At 44.0% G+C, this 15,892-nt stretch overlaps 1 protein-coding gene across 2 annotated transcripts in view; it reads left to right on the forward strand.

Annotated features, from left to right (window-relative positions):
• SCNN1B (sodium channel epithelial 1 subunit beta) overlaps nucleotides 1-15,892 on the forward strand; it is a 76,473-nt gene that overhangs the window by 34,161 nt on the left and 26,420 nt on the right. For both annotated transcript variants that reach the window (XM_032604134.1, XM_032604135.1), the window contains exons 2-3: nucleotides 10,327-10,645; nucleotides 13,022-13,298. In XM_032604134.1, the coding sequence (XP_032460025.1) occupies nucleotides 10,335-10,645; nucleotides 13,022-13,298 (588 nt within the window). In that variant the 5' untranslated portion in view covers nucleotides 10,327-10,334. The remainder of the gene's footprint in view (nucleotides 1-10,326; nucleotides 10,646-13,021; nucleotides 13,299-15,892) is intronic.

The raw sequence follows: 15,892 nt of genomic DNA on the forward strand, positions 1-15,892 counted from the left end.
CTAACACATATATATGGAATCTAAAAAAAAAAAAAAAGTCATGAAGAACCATGGGGCAGGACGGGAATAAAGACGCAGACCTACTAGAGAATGGACTTGAGGACACGGGGAGGGGGAAGGGTAAGCTGGGACAGATTGAGAGAGTGGCATGGACATTTATACACTACCAGAAGTAAAACAGATAGCTAGTGGGAAGCAGCCGCATAGCACAGAGAGATCAGCTCGGTGCTTTGTGACCACCTAGAGGGGTGGGATAGGGAGGGTGGAAGGGAGGGAGACGCAAGAGGGAAGAGATATGGGGATATATGTATATGTATAGCTGATTCACTTTGTTATAAAGCAGAAACTAACACACCATTGTAAAGCAATTATACTCCAATAAAGATGTTAAAAAAATCTTTTTCAAACCCACAAAAATGTAATGAAAAAAGTGGCATTGGTTTTTATTTTCACCAAATCTCTTTAACGTCTTGTTTAATATATTGCCATATCTGTTTTGGTATTTATTGTGTTGGAAAATACTATTTTGCTTGGAGTATATGAAATAAATTCAGCTTCACACAGAAAAAAACAAACTGTGCTAACAACAACAAAAACGTTTGCAAATCCGATACAGCTCATGGGTCATCCATTTGCAGCCCCTCGAAGTCCATACGTGGACTCAGTCTCGACTTGGTTCCCATTATCCTTCCCCTCAGGACACTGAGTCAAATCTCAGGTACAATTTATCTCTGAAAGTGAGCAGATATTTTCTCTTATAAGAAAACAGAAACGGTTGTACACAACATTTATTGTTTTTGCATTTGCTGCCAGGAATGTTCTCCACAAGTTCAGGGTCAAGTTGTAGATAGTGATCTGTGACTCTCGAAGCATGACTGTCTTCATGAGTCCATACCTGGACTTGGCTTATTTGGGTTGGTTTATTTGGGTTGGTTTAAGCTGTAAGCTGATTCAAACCTTTCTACACAAGCTGTGTATACATTCCAAACACAGACCATCTATCACCCTGGTGGTGAAACCTGACAAGAACAACATAGAGTGGTTTATAGGACTTACTGATTTTAACTTGGCTAATGTCCCAAACTAGTTAGGAGATAAGGCAGTACTCAGCAAACTTCTGTTATTTGCCTACCATTGTCACAGTTTTTGTTGCATGTATTACTATTGTTTGTAATTAATAATTTTCTTTAAACCTATTTCTTTTTTTTTGAATTTTATTTTATTTTTATACAGCAGGTTCTTATTAGGTATCTACTTTATACATATTAGTGCATATATGGCAATCCCAGTCTCCCAATTCATCCCACCACCACCACCACCACCTCCCCTGCCACTTTCCCCCCTTGGTGTCCATACGTTTGTTCTCTACATCTGTGTCTCTATTTCTTCTCTGCAAACCGGTTCATCTGTACCATTTTTCTAGGTTCCACATATATGCGTTAATATACAATATTTGTTTTTCTCTTTCTGACTTATTTCACTCTGTAGGACAGTCTCTAGGGCCATCCATGTCTCTGCAAATGACCCAGTTTCGTTCCTTTTTATGGCTGAGTAATACTCCATTGTATGTTACCACATCTTGTTTATCCATTTGTCTGTTGGTGGGCATTTAGGTTGCTTCCATGACCTGGCTATTGTAAATAGTGCTGCAATGAACATTGGGATGCATGTGTCTTTTTGAATTATGGTTTTCTCTGGGTATATGCCCAGGAGTGGGATTGCTGGGTCATATGGTAATTCAATTTTTAGTTTTTTAAGGAACCTTCATACTGTTCTCCATAGTGGCTGTATCAGTTGACATTCCCACCAACAGTGCAACAGATGCCCATTCTAACTGGTGTGAGGTGATACCTCATTGTAGTTTTGATTTGAATTTCTCTAATAATTAATGATGTTGAACTTTGTAAGTTGAGCACAGCTTTTCATGTGCTTCTTGGAGAAATGTATATCTTCTTTGGAGAAATGTCTATTTAGGTCTTCTGCCCATTTTCTGATTGGGTTGTTTGTTTTTTTTTTTTTTTTTTGCGGTACGCGGGCCTCTCACTGTTGTGGTCTCTCCCGTTGCGGAGCACAGGCTCGGCGGCCATGGCTCACGGGCCCAGCCGCTCCGCGGCACGCGGGATCTTCCCAGACCGGGGCACGAACCCGTGTCCCCTGCATCGGCAGGCGGACTCTCAACCCCTGCGCCACCAGGGAAGCCCTGTTTGTTTTTTTAATATGAGCTGTTTGCAAATATTTTCTCCCATTCTGAGGGTTGTCTTTTCATCTTGTTTGTAGTTTCCTTTGCTTTGCAAAAGTAAGTTTCGTTAGGTCCCATTTGTTTATTTTTGTTTTTATTTCCATTACTCTAGGAGGTGAGTCAAAAAAGATCTTGCTGTGACTTATGTCAAAGGGTGTTGTTTCTATGTTTTCCTCTAAGAGTTTGATAGTGTCCAGTCTTACATTTAGGTCTCTAATCCATTTTGAGTTTATTTTTGTGTATGGTGTTAGGGAGTGTTCTAATTTCATTCTTTTACATGCAGCTGTCCAGTTTTCCCAGCACCACTTACTGAAGAGACTGTCTTTTCTCCATTGTATATCCTTGCCTCCTTTGTCATAGATTACTTGACCATAGGTGCATGGGTTTATCTCTGGACTTTCTATCCTGTTCCATTGATCTATATTTCTGTTTTTGTGCCAGTACCATATTGTCTTGATTACTGTAGTTTGTAGTATAGTCTGAAGTCAAGGAGTCTGAGTCCTCCAGCTCCGCTTTTTTTCCCTCAAGATTGCTTTGGCTATTCGGGGTCTTTTGTGTCTCCATACAAATTTAAGACTTTTTGTTCTAGTTCTGTAAAAAAAAAAAATGCCACTGGTCATTTGATAGGGATTGCATTGAATCTGTAGATTGCTTTGGGTAGTATAGTCATTTTCACAATATTGATTCTTCCAACCCAAGAACATGGTATATCTCTCCATCTGTTTGTGTCATCTTTGATTTCTTTCATCAGTGTCTTATAGTTTTCTGAGTACAGGTCTTTTACCTCCTTAGGTAGGTTTATTCTTAGGTATTTTATTCTTTTTGTTGCAATGGTGAATGGGAGTGTTTCCTTAATTTCTCTTTCTGATCTTTCATCATTAGTGTATAGGAATGCAAGAGATTTCTGTGCATTAATTTTGTATCCTGCAACTTTACCAAACTCATTGATTAGCTCTAGTAGTTTTCTGGTGGCATCTTTAGGATTCTCTATGTATAGTATCATGTCATCTGCAAACAGTGACAGTTTTACATCTTCTTTTCCAATTTGTATTCCTTTTATTTCTTTTTCTTCTCTGATTGCTGTGGCCAAAACTTCCAAAACTATGTTGAATAATAGTGGCGAGAGTGGACATCCTTGTCTTATTCCTGATCTTAGAGGAAATGCTTTCAGTTTCTCACCATTGAGAATGATGTTTGCTGTGCATTTGTTGTATATGGCCTTTGTTACGTTGAGGTAGGCTTCCTCTATGCCCACTTCCTGGAGAGTTTTTATCATAAATGGGTGTTGAATTTTGTCAAAAGCTTTTTCTGCATCTGTTGAGATGATCATATGGTTTTTATTCCTCATTTTGTTAATATGGTGTATCACATTGATTGATTTGCATATAGTGAAGAATCCTTGCATCCTGGGATAAATCCCACTTGATCATGGTGTATGATCCTTCTAATGTGTTGTTAGATTCTGTTTGCTAGTATTTTGTTGAGGATTTTTGCATCTATATTCATCAGTGATATTGGTCTGTAATTTTCTTTTTTTCTAGTATCTTTGTCTGATTTTGGTATCAGGGTGATGGTGGCCGCATAGGATGAGTTTGGGCGTATTCCTTCCTCTGCAGTTTTTGGAAGAGTGTGAGAAGGATGGGTGTTAGCTCTCTCTAAATGTTTGATAGAATTCACCTGTGAAGCCATCTGGTCCTGGGCTTTTGTTTGTTGGAAGATTTTTAATCACAGTTTCAGTTTCAGTGCTTGTGATTGGTCTGTTCATATTTCCTATTTCTTCCTGGTTCAGTCTTGGAAGGTTATACCTTTCTAAAAATTTGTCCATTTCTTCCAGGTTGTCCATTTTATTGGCATAGAATTGCTTATAGTAGCCTCTTATGATACTGTGTATTTCTGCTGTGTCCATTGTAACTTCTCCTTTTTCATTTCTACTTTTATTGATTTGACTCCTCTCCCTCTTTTTCTTGATGAGTCTGACTAAAGGTTTATCAATTTGTTTATCTTCTTAAAGAACCAGCTTTTAGTTTTATTGATCCTTGCTATTGCTTTCTTTGTTTCTATTTCATTTATTTCTGCTCTGATCTTTATGATTTCTTTCCTTCTACTAATTTTGGGTTTTGTTTGTTCTTCTTTCTCTAGTTCCTCTAGGTATAAGGTTAGATTGTTTATTTGAGATTTTTCTTGTTTCTTGAGGTAGGCTTGTATTGCTATAAACTTCCCTCTTAGAACTGCTTTTGCTGTATCACATAGGTTTTGGATCGTTGTGTTTTCGTTGTAATTTGTCTCTACGTATTTTTTGATTTCCTCTTTGAGTTCTTCAGTGATCTCTTGGTTAGTTAGTAATGTATTGTTTAGCCTCCATGTGTTTGTGTTTTTCATGTTTTTTTCCCTGTAATTGATTTCTAATCTCATAGCGTTGTGGTCAGAAAAGATGCTTGATATGATTTCAGTTTTCTTGAATTTACTGAGGCTTGATTTGTGACCCAGGATGTGATCTATCCTGGAGAATGTTCCATGTGCACTTGAGAAGAAAGTGTAATCTCCTGTTTTCGGATGGAATGTCCTATAAATATCAATTAAATCTATCTGGTCTATTGTGTCATTTAAAGCTTGTGTTTCCTTATTAATTTTCTGTCTGGATGATCTGTCCATTGGTGTAAATGAGGTGTTAAAGTCCCCCACTATTACTGTGTTACTGTCGATTTCCTCCTTTATAGCTGTTATCAGTTGCCTTATATATTGAGGTGCTCCTATGTTGTGTGCGTATATATTTATAATTGTTATATCTTCTTCTTGGATTGATCCCTTGATCATTATGTAGTGTCCTTCTTTGTCTCTTGTAATAGTCTTTATTTTAAAGTCTATTTTGTCTGATATGAGAATTGCTACTCCAGCTTTCTATTGATTTCCATTTGCATGGAATATCTTTTTCCATCCCCTCACTTTCAGTCTGTGTGTGTCCCTAGGTCTGAAGTGGGTCTCTTGTAGACAGCATATATATGGGTCTTGTTTTTGTATCCATTTAGCGAGCCTGTGTCTTTGTTTGGAGCATTTAATCCATTCACGTTTAAGGTAATTATCAATATGTATGTTCCTATTACCATTTTCTTAATTGTTATGGGTTTGTTTTTGTAGGTCCTTTCCTTCTCTTGTGTTTCCCACTTAGAGAAGTTCCTTTAGCATTTGTTGTAGAGCTGGTTTGGTGGTACTGAATTCTCTTAGCTTTTGCTTGTCTGTAAAGCTTTTGATTTGTCCGTCAAATCTGAATGAGATCCTTGCCGGTAGAGTAATCTTGGTTGTAGGTTCTTCCCTTTCATCACTTTAAATATATCGTGCCACTCCCTTCTGGCTTGTAGAGTTTCTGCTGAGAAATCAGCTGTTAACCTTATGGGAGTTCCCTTGTATGTTGTCATTTTTCCCTTGTTGCTTTCAATAATTTTTCTTTGTCTTTAATTTTTGTCAATTTGATTACTATGTGTCTCGGCGTGTTTCTCCTTGTGTTTATCATGCCTGGGACGCTCTGCACTTCCTGGACTTGGGTAGCTATTTCCTTTCCCATGTTAGGGAAGTTTTCGACTATAATCTCTTCATATATTTTCTCAGGTCCTTTCTCTCTCTTTTCTCCTTCTGGGACCCCTATAATGCAAATGTTGTTGCATTTAATGTTGTCCCAGAGGTCTCTTAGGCTGTCTTCATTTCTTTTCATTCTTTTTTCTTTATTCTATTCCACATCAGTGAATTCCACCATTCTGTCTTCCAGGTCACTTATCCGTTCTTCTGCCTCAGTTATTCTGCTATTGATTCCTTCTAGTGTATTTTTCATTTCAATTATTGTATTGTTCATCTCTGTTTGTTTGTTCTATAATTCTTCTAGGTGTTTTTTCTTTAATCCTTGTAGGTCTTTGTAAACATTTCTTGCATCTTCTCGATCTTTGCCTCCTTTCTTTTTCCGAGGTCCTGGATCATCTTCACTATCATTATTCTGAATTCTTTTTCTGGAGGGTTGCCTGTCTCCACTTCATTTAGTAGTTTTTCTGGGGTTTTATCTTGTTCCTTCATCTGGTACAGAGTCCTCTGCCTTTTCATTTTTTTTAAATTTATTTTATTATTATCATTATTTTTAATTTATTTTTGGCTGCATTGGGTGTTTGTTGCTGTGCGTGGGCTTTCTCTAGTTGCGGCGAGTGGGGGCTACTCTTCGTTGCGGTGCGCGGGCTTCTCACTGGGTGGCTTCTCTTGCTGCGCAGCACGGGCTCTAGGTGTGCGGACTCAGTAGTTGCAGCTTGCAGGCTCTAGAGTGCAGGCTAAGCAGTTTCGGCGCACGGGCTTAGCTGCTCCACGGCATGTGGGATCTTTCTGGACCAGGACTGAAACCCATGTCCCCTGCATTAGCAGGTGGATTCTTAACCACTGCGCCACCAGGGAAGTCCTGCCTTTTCATTTTGTCTGTCTTTCTATGAATGTGGTTTTTGTTCTACAGGCTGCGGGATTGTAGTTCTTCTTGCTTCTGCTGTCTGCCCTCTGGTGGATGAGGCTATCTAAGAGGCTTGTGCAAGCTTCCTGATGGGAGGGACTGATGGTGGGTAGAGCTGGGTGTTGCTCTGGTGGGCAGAGCTCAGTAAAACTTTAATCCGCTTGTCTGCTGATGGGTGGGGCTGGGTTCCCTCCCTGTTGGTTGTTTGGCCTGAGGAGACCCAGCACTGGCGCCTACCCGGCTCTTTGGTGGGGCTAATGGCAGACTCTGGGAGGGCTCACGCCAAGGAGTACTTCTCAGAACTTCTGCTGCCAGTGTCCTTGTCCCCACCGTGAGCCACAGCCACCCCCCACCTCTGCAGGAGACCCTCCAACACTAGCATGTAGGTCTGGTTCAGTCTCCCCTGGGGTCACTGCTCCTTTTCCCGGGTCCTGATGCGCACACTGCTTTGTGTATGCCCTCCAAGAGGGGAGTCTCTGTTTACCCCAGTCCTGTCAAAGTCCTGCAATCAAATCCCGCTAGCCTTCAAAGTCTGATTTTCTAGGGATTCCTCCTACCGTTGCCAGACCCCCAGGTTCGGAAGCCTGACATGGGGCTCAGAACCTTCACTCCAGTGGGTGGACTTGCGTGGTATAAGTGTCCTCCAGTTTGTGAGTCACCCACCCGGCAGTTATGGGATTTGATTTTACTGTGATTGTGCCCCTCCTACCGTCTCACTGCGGCTTCTCCTTTGTCTTTGGATGCGGGGTGTCTTTTTTGGTGAGTTCCAGTGTCTTCCTGTCGATGTTTGTCCAGCAGTTGGCTGTGATTCCAGTGTTCTCGCAGAGGGAGTGAGAGCACGTCCTTCTACTCCGCCATCTTGAACCAATCTCAGGTCTTTTTTTTTTTTTTTAACTTAAGTGTATTTATGAACCTAAAGCAAAAGCCAGTGTCTCTTGCCATAAATAGAAGATCCCTCTTAAAAAGAAACCCAGTGAAAACAGAAGGTTGTTGTTACAGATACCGTTGCCTGACAGGGCTCTGAGCGAGCCTGAGGCCTCGTTGTTAAACTGGGAGATTAGAGGGGGTTAGGTGGATGTTAAGGACCTAAAACTTTCTTCTTGACTTAATCAGAATGGTTAAACTAGAATGGAAGAGGGTAGATGTCACAGAGGCCCTTGGTCTATTTCTTCCACAACTATTTATAGGAGCCTAATGTGCTCTTCACCTCTTGGGCCTTGAGACAGATGAAGCCCCAATTCTTTCCAAGTTTAAGGTTGTGGGTAAAAATGTATAGGAACGAAGTAACATAGGAAGCACATTGCAGTTCCTGGATCATGGTAAACACTTAGTACTTTAATGTTGCCCTCATAGTTGTCATTATTGTAGTTATTATTACTTTATTATCCCAGAGCAGGGACTGGGTCCTCTGGGAAAGGTGGGGGTTGGGTTAGTCTATGAACATTCTGTCCTACAGCCATGATGGCCTGGACAGGCACATGGAGCTTGATTTCCATCAGAGAGCAGAGGTAGTGGTGTTGAGAGAGTAAAGCCCTTAATGCTTTGGCCAGGCAGGTGAGGAATGTTACTGTGTCAGACAGTTAGGTCAGGAGTGAACGCAAGTTTAAGATCTCTGTTTAGATGTGAAGGTCTGGCGTCACTCCTTTCGATATTCAGTGGTGTTCTGGGCGCTGTGCTGGGCTCGTCGGGAATACGGTGCTGCAACCTTCAGGAGGATCTCCTGGGAGTGAGAAGCCACAGGACAAGCAGCTATGTCACAGAGGAGAACGAGGAGAATTTCTTTCTCTGTTGGTTGCAAATGATACACATCCAGCTTGTATCAGCATAAGTAAGAAAGAAAATGTATTGGTTCCCATATCTGCTGAGTCCAGGAATAAAAGGCTTCAGGAATGGCTGGATCCAGGTGTTCAAACGATGTTGTCAGAACCTGTCTCCATCTTGTGGCTCTGCTTTTCTCTATGTTGGCTTTCTCCTCAGGCAGTCTCCCCATTTGTGATGCCAAATACTGCCAACTTAGTAGTCTTAGCTAAAAAGGAGGTCTCTTCCTCAGTTATTCCAACATAAAGTAACAGAATTGAGTCTAATGGTCCAAACTGCGGTCATGTGAGCCCCCCGCCCCCCGCTCCCAGAGCTAGGGATGGTAGCCTGGCCACTCACACCAACTGAGACTGGGGGAGGGGTTCACCCGAGGAAACATCCAAGCAAGGGGAGAGGGTGCTGGGAAGCAGGCAACACCCTGCCCAGCGCAGAGCCCCCAGAAAGGCAGAGGCTCTCAGAGGAGGGCAGGGCTCATTCCAGCCAGGGAGTCAGGACAGCTTCACGAAGGAGGTGGCCTTTGGCCAGTTGGGGCTCCAGGGATAGGGCTGGGGTGCTCCTTCAGCAGGTTCTGGCTCTGTATATGGGCAGAAGGAAACGGGTATTTCCTGAGAAGCCATCATGTGCCAGGCTCTTTGACAGCTATCTCGGTTAACGTCCCAAGAACCCTGTCTGCTCACGCAGGTGGGAAACAGTCTCAGAGAGGTTAACCATTCCTGGCTGACCCACAGCTAGCACCCAGCACTCCTGGAGCCACCCTCACCCCGCTCCAGTCCATCTCCACCGAGCAGCTGGGGCGCTCTTTTCAGACCGCAGAGTTGACAGCATCTCGTCTCCACAGGTTCCAGCTGTCCTAGGATTGAAACCCCACTCCTTAACATGGCCCACAAGGCCCTGCGCGGCCAGCTCTGTTCATGTCCCCAGGCTCCCTCCCGATCGGCCTCTGCTCCTGCTGTCCCCTCACCCTCCCGTCACCACTCCTGTCCTTTAACTCAACTTCTCCAAGGACTCCCAGACTTCGGGGGCCCCCCTTTGTAATAACAGTAGCTGACAGGTGCCAGGCATGAATCCACACTCTCCACATTCTCATTCATTTCAGTCTTCACATCAACCCTGTGAGGTGGGGACCGTTATTATCCCCATTTTACAAGATGAGGAAACTGAGGCACTGAGAAAGTGAATCGCTCAAAGTCACACAGCTAGAAAGTGGCAGAGCCGAGATTCAAAACCAGACATTTCGCTCCAGAGTCCTCATTCTTAACCACTGCCGTCTACTGCCTCTGGGTACTCAGGGTCCCAATCCTTCCTATCACATTCTGTAACCAGTTGGTTGATCTCTGTCTCAGCACTCACAGCTAGTAATAATGGTAGCTAACATATTGAGCACGTAGCCTGTGCCAGGCACTGTACTTGGCACTTTTTATGTTTCACCTAATTTCACCCTCTCAGCAATCCTATAAAAACTAGGTACAGTTGTCCCCGTTTTGCACACGGAGAACCTGAGGAGTTAAGAGTTTAAGTAACTTGTCCACTAAGCTGGAAATTCTCAGAGGGAAGAAACCTTGTCCATTTTGCTCATCATTGAGTCCAGAGGGGCTAATTCAGTAGGCACTCAATAAATGCTTTGGGGTTGGTTGGATGGATGGATGATAAATGGCAAGAGGGAAGGAAGGAAGGGAGGGAGGGATAGAACGAGGGCCTTCCTGTCCCCAGTGCCCATGCTCTGGCCATGACTGGGAGATCCTGGGACGGGAGGCTGTTGTGGTATCTGAAGTGGCCGTCCCGGCTGTATCTGCAGGAGCCACGATGCACATAAAGAAGTACCTGCTCAAGTGCCTGCACCGGCTGCAGAAGGGCCCCGGCTACACATACAAGGAGTTGCTGGTGTGGTACTGTGACAACACCAACACCCATGGCCCCAAACGCATCATCTGCGAGGGGCCCAAGAAGAAGGCCATGTGGTTCGTGCTCACCCTGCTCTTCACCTCCCTCGTCTGCTGGCAATGGGGTGTCTTCATCAGGACCTACCTGAGCTGGGAGGTCAGCGTCTCCCTCTCCATCGGCTTCAAGGCTATGGACTTTCCCGCCGTCACCATCTGCAACACCAGCCCCTTCCAGTAGGTGGTCCTTGGAGTGCGGCTTTTCTCAGCGGGGCTGCATTTCTTCTTTTTTTCCCTTCCAGCTTTCCTTCCTTCTTTCCCTTTTTCCCCTTTCTCTCTTTCTCTTTCCTTCTTTGTTTTCATCCCTTTGTAGCAAGTAAGATTCAAAATTCATAAACCTCCTAGGCTTAAAAAGAACCTCAAAAAATGCCTGGTAGTCCCTGCCTTCAGGCATGCCAGTGCCTATTTATTGATTCAATGTGTATTTATTGAGCACCTACTATTGCCAGGAACTTTCCTAGGAACCACAAATACATCAGTAACTAAAACAACATGCCTGCCCTCGTCACAGTCTACCAGAGAAAACAGACATTAATCTTTTTTTTCCATAAATATTGAATTCATTGTAATTGTGAGGATTAAAAAATATATATAGCAACCATACATTGAGTGCTTATGAAACACCAGGCAGCGTGTTGAGTGTTCTTTGGGTAATTCATGTCATTCTAATCCACACAACCACCCTAGGGGTGGGCACTGCTATAGTAGCCCCAATTCATAGGTCAGGAAATGGAGGTTCAGAGAAGTGAGGGAACTTGCCCAGAGACACACAGTGAGCAACTGTAGAATTTGAATCCAGGCCTGATCTGACTCCAGAGCTACCACTGTTTAACCACTTGATGGCAAGGCCTAGGAAGGGGACACCCAAGGACACCCAACCTAGTCAGGGTTGGCTTGAGGAAAGGCAGACGGTCAGTCAGAGAAAAATGCCCCGAGGAATGAGTAGAAGTTAGCCAGGCAGAGTGAAGAGAATGCCCCAAGTGGAGGGCACAGCACATGCAAAGGTCCTGGGGTGAGACAGAGCTTGGTGCATTCAAGGACTTGACAAAAGGGCCAGCATGTGTGAGTCTCAGGGAACGTTCTTGTCCAAAAGAAGGTCCTGGAAGGGAATTCATATTTCCTGATTACATTTCCAGCTATCAGAAAGTCACTTCTTTCTAGTAATAGGGCTGCTCTTCCTTGCTTGGGTGGTCTTTGAAGCTACTTGAGAAAACTCTTAATAATTATAATAATAACACACCCTGCTTTATAAGCATCACCTAATTGAATCCTCCAAAAGCCCTCTAGGGTAAATATTTCAATTCCCCCCCCCCCCCATTTTGTAGATGAGAGAACAGAGCCTCAGAGAGGTTAACCTACCCAAAGTCACACAGATATTAAGTGGCATGCCGGAATTCAAACCCAGAGCCCATGAATTCCGAAACAGGACTTACCAAGCTCGACAGCAGCTGTGGACATCTAGGCTGTAATAGCAGCCCCTACCCTGCAGCCCGCCACCTACCCAATCCTCCTCTCCCTGTGTGCACAGAGGCAGCTGATGGTCAGGGTACAGGTTGTGTCGTCATCTGAGGCTGGTGTCAGCTCTGGCTGATGTACACCTTCATACCAGGACTTGGGCCTGTGTCCAGGGTTTAGTGCTGTCTCCTGCAGGAAGTCCTCCAGCCAGAGCTGATACACACCACCCTGGAGACCACACTCTGGGGCAAGGTCTTGGATAAATTGGGTTTTGGAGTGACTAGGGTGCAGGGCCTGGGGCCCCCACCCAGGGCCTGGTGGGAACACCCGCTGGTGTGGACACATTTCTGCCAGACTGACTGGTCACCATTTCCAATATGGGAGCCTCAGGGGCTGAGAGAAGATCCTGGATCCCAGCCCCACAGTCCCATCTGCCTTCTCCCTCCTGAAACCGGCTCCTGTTCCCCAAATTGCTGCTGGAGAATTAGGGTCACAGACCTGCCCCTCCCCCAACATTCTCTATCCCTCCTGGCAGGGAGAAGTCAGAGCCCCATGCCTACACAGCACACCTACTGGAGCCCACCAAACCCAGGTTCCAATCTCAGCTCTGTGGCCTCATCAGTGGGATGAGCTCAGGAAGTCACAGCAACTCCCAGAGTTTCTTTATCCGTATGTGGGGATGATTATAGAATTGTGGCAAAGATTAAATAAAAAGATGTAGGAAGCACTTAGCACCTGGCACGTGGTAAGTGATCAATAACTGTGAGCTTTTAGGATTTTTTCCCACTAGCCTGTGAATTTCATATGGAAAAAGACCCATTCTGTCTTGTTTGCCATAATATCCTCTGTGCCTTGCACAGTACTTGGCACATAGTAGATGCTCACCAAATACTGGGTGAAGGAATGAGGGAGCAGGTGGGTGGAAGGATGCATGGATGAAGCATGGGTGGGTAGATAGAGAGGTGGGTGCTTGGGGTGGAGGAACATTCTTCTCACATGTGGTGGCAGCCACACTGCAGTAGGAGGGGATCCCAGACAACAGTGGTTCTGCTTTGAAGCTGCCTCTTGCCTCCCTGACTTGCCCTCTCTCCCACACAGGTACTCCAAAGTCAAGCATTTGCTGAAGGACCTGGATGAACTGATGGAGGCAGTCCTGGAGAGGATCCTGGGTCCTGAGCTCAGCCATGTGAACGCCACCAGGGCCCTGAACCTCACCATCTGGAACCACGTGCCCCTGGTCTTTATCGATGAGCAGAACCCCCATCACCCGGTGGTTCTTGACCTCTTTGAGGACAACTACAATGGCTCAGCAAGCAGCACCCCAGCACCAGGAAGGACCTGCAGTGCCCACGGATGCAAAGTAGCCATGAAACTAGTAAGTGGGCCCCAGGCACAGGTCAAACAATGGGCCCTAACTAGTGAGGCTGATGGGAGTTTCTTTCTTTAAATAATCTGAGTCTTGCTGGGGGAAAAACAGGCTGGAGCCAGTGCCTATTTTATATGTTTGCCGTGCTTTTTTAAAATTAGAAATAGTTGGTATGTTAGTCAAGACACTTTTGGATGCCAGTGACCCAGCTCAAACTAGCTTAAGCAAAGCAGGGAATTCCTTGGTTCACAAAATGAGAAGTCCAGGGGTGTATTAAGTTGAGATGTGGCTGGATCCAGGCATTCAGATGCTGTCCTCAGGAGTCCATCTCTCTCCACCTAGGTTCATCTCTTCTCTCAGTTGACTTCGCTCTCTGGCTGGCTCTCTCCACATGGAAGACCCTGGCAATGCCAGACGTATATCCCACAAGCTTAGCACTCTTCCCAGAAGCAAAGCTCTTCTTTCCTAATTGCCTCAGTGAAAGTCCTGAGACTGATCATCAGGTCACATGCTCACGCCTAAACCAATCACTGTGAGCTGGAGGACAGGCTTTCATGATTGGCCAGACCTGGGTCATGTACCCTGGAGCTGAGGATGATGTCAGCCTTTATCAGACCACATGGACTGAGCCGGGGGGAAGGGGTGGCTTCCTGAAGGAGGAATTAAGTCTTTTTTTTTTTTTTTTTTAACATCTTCATTGGACTATAATTGCTTTACAATGTTGTGTTAGTTTCTGCTTTATAACAAAGTGAATCAGCTATACATATACATATGTCCCTATGTCTCCTCCCTCTTGTGTCTCCCTCCCACGCTCCCTACCCCACCCCTCTAGGTGGTCACAAAGCACCGAGCTGATCTCCCTGTGCTATGTGGCTGCTTCCCACTAGCTATCTATTTTACATTTGGTAGTGTATATATGTCCATGGCACTCTCTCACTTCACCCCAGCTTACCCTTCCCCCTCCCCGTGGCCTCAAGTCCATTCTCTATGTCTGCATCTTTATTCCTGTCCTGCCCCTAGTTTCTTCAGAGGCTTTTTTTTTTTTTTTGGTTCCGTATATATGTGTTCGCATACGGTATTTGCTTTTCTCTTTCTGTCTTACTTCACTCTGTATGAGAGTCTCTAGATTCATCCACCTCACTACAAATAGCTCAATTTCATTTCTTTTTATGGCTGAGTAATATTCCATTGTATATATGTGCCACATCTTCTTTATCCATTCACCTGTCGATGGACACTTAGGTTGCTTCCATGTCCTGGTTATTGTAAATAGAGCTGCAGTAAACATTGTGGTACATGACTCTTTTTGAATTATGGTTTTCTCAGGGTATATGCCCAGTAGTGGGATTGCTGGGTCGTATGGTAGTTCTATTTTTAGTTTTTTAAGGAACCTCCATACTGTTCTCCATAGTGGCTGTATCAATTAACATTCCCACCAACAGTGCAAGAGGGTTCCTTTTTCTCCACACCCTCTCCAGCATTTATTGTTTCTAGATTTTTTGATGATGGCAATTCTGACCGGTGTGAGGTGTTACCTCATTGTAGTTTTGATTTGCATTTCTCTAATGATTAGTGATGTTGAGCATCCTTTCATGTGTTTGTTGGCAATCTGTGTATCTTCTTTGGAGAAATGTCTATTTAAGGTCTTCTGCCCATATTTGGATTGGGTTGTTTGGTTTTTTGATATTGAGCTGCATGAGCTGCCTGTATATTTTGGAGATTAATCCTTTGTCAGTTGCTCCATTTGCAAACATTTTCTCCCATTCTGAGGGTTGTCTTTTCGTCTTGTCTGTGGTTTCCTTTGCTGTGCAAAAGCTTTTAAGTTTCATTAGGTCCCATTTGTTTATTTTTATTTCCATTTCTCTAGGAGGTGGGTCAAAAAGGATCTTGCTGTGATGTATGTCATAAACTGTTCTGCCTATGTTTTCCTCTAAGAGTTTTATAGTGTCTGGCCTTACATTTAGGTCTTTAATCCATTTTGAGTTTATTTTTGTGTATGGTGTTAGGGAGTGTTCTAATTTCATTCTTTTACATGTAGCTGTCCAGTTTTCCCAGCACCACTTACTGAAGAGGCTGTCTTTTCTCCGTGGTATATTCTTGCCTCCTTTATCAAAGATAAGGTGACCATATGTGTGTGGGTTTATCTCTGGGCTTTCTATCCTGTTCCATTGATCTATATTTCTGTTTTTGTGCCAGTACCATACTGTCCTCATTACTGTAGCTTTGTAGTATAGTCTGAAGCCAGGGAGCCTGATTCCTCCAGTGCCGTTTTTCTTTCTCAGGATTGCTTTGGCTATTCGGAGTCTTTTGTGTTTCCATACAAATTGTGAAATTTTTTGTTCTAGTTCTGTGAAAAATGCCATTGGTAGTTTGATAGGGATTGCACTGAATCTGTAGATTGCTTTGGGTAGTATAGTCATTTTTGCAATGTTGATTCTTCCAGTCCAAGAACATGGTATATCTCTCCATCTGTTTGTATCACATCTTTAATTTCTTTCATCAGTGTCTTATAGTTTTCTGCATACAGGTCTTCTGTCTCCTTAGGTAAAACATTCCTAGGTATTTTATTCTTTTCTGTTGCACTGGTAAATAGGAGTGTTTCC

This window comes from Phocoena sinus, chromosome 15 (assembly GCF_008692025.1).
Source record: "Phocoena sinus isolate mPhoSin1 chromosome 15, mPhoSin1.pri, whole genome shotgun sequence".
Lineage (NCBI taxonomy): Eukaryota > Metazoa > Chordata > Mammalia > Artiodactyla > Phocoenidae > Phocoena > Phocoena sinus.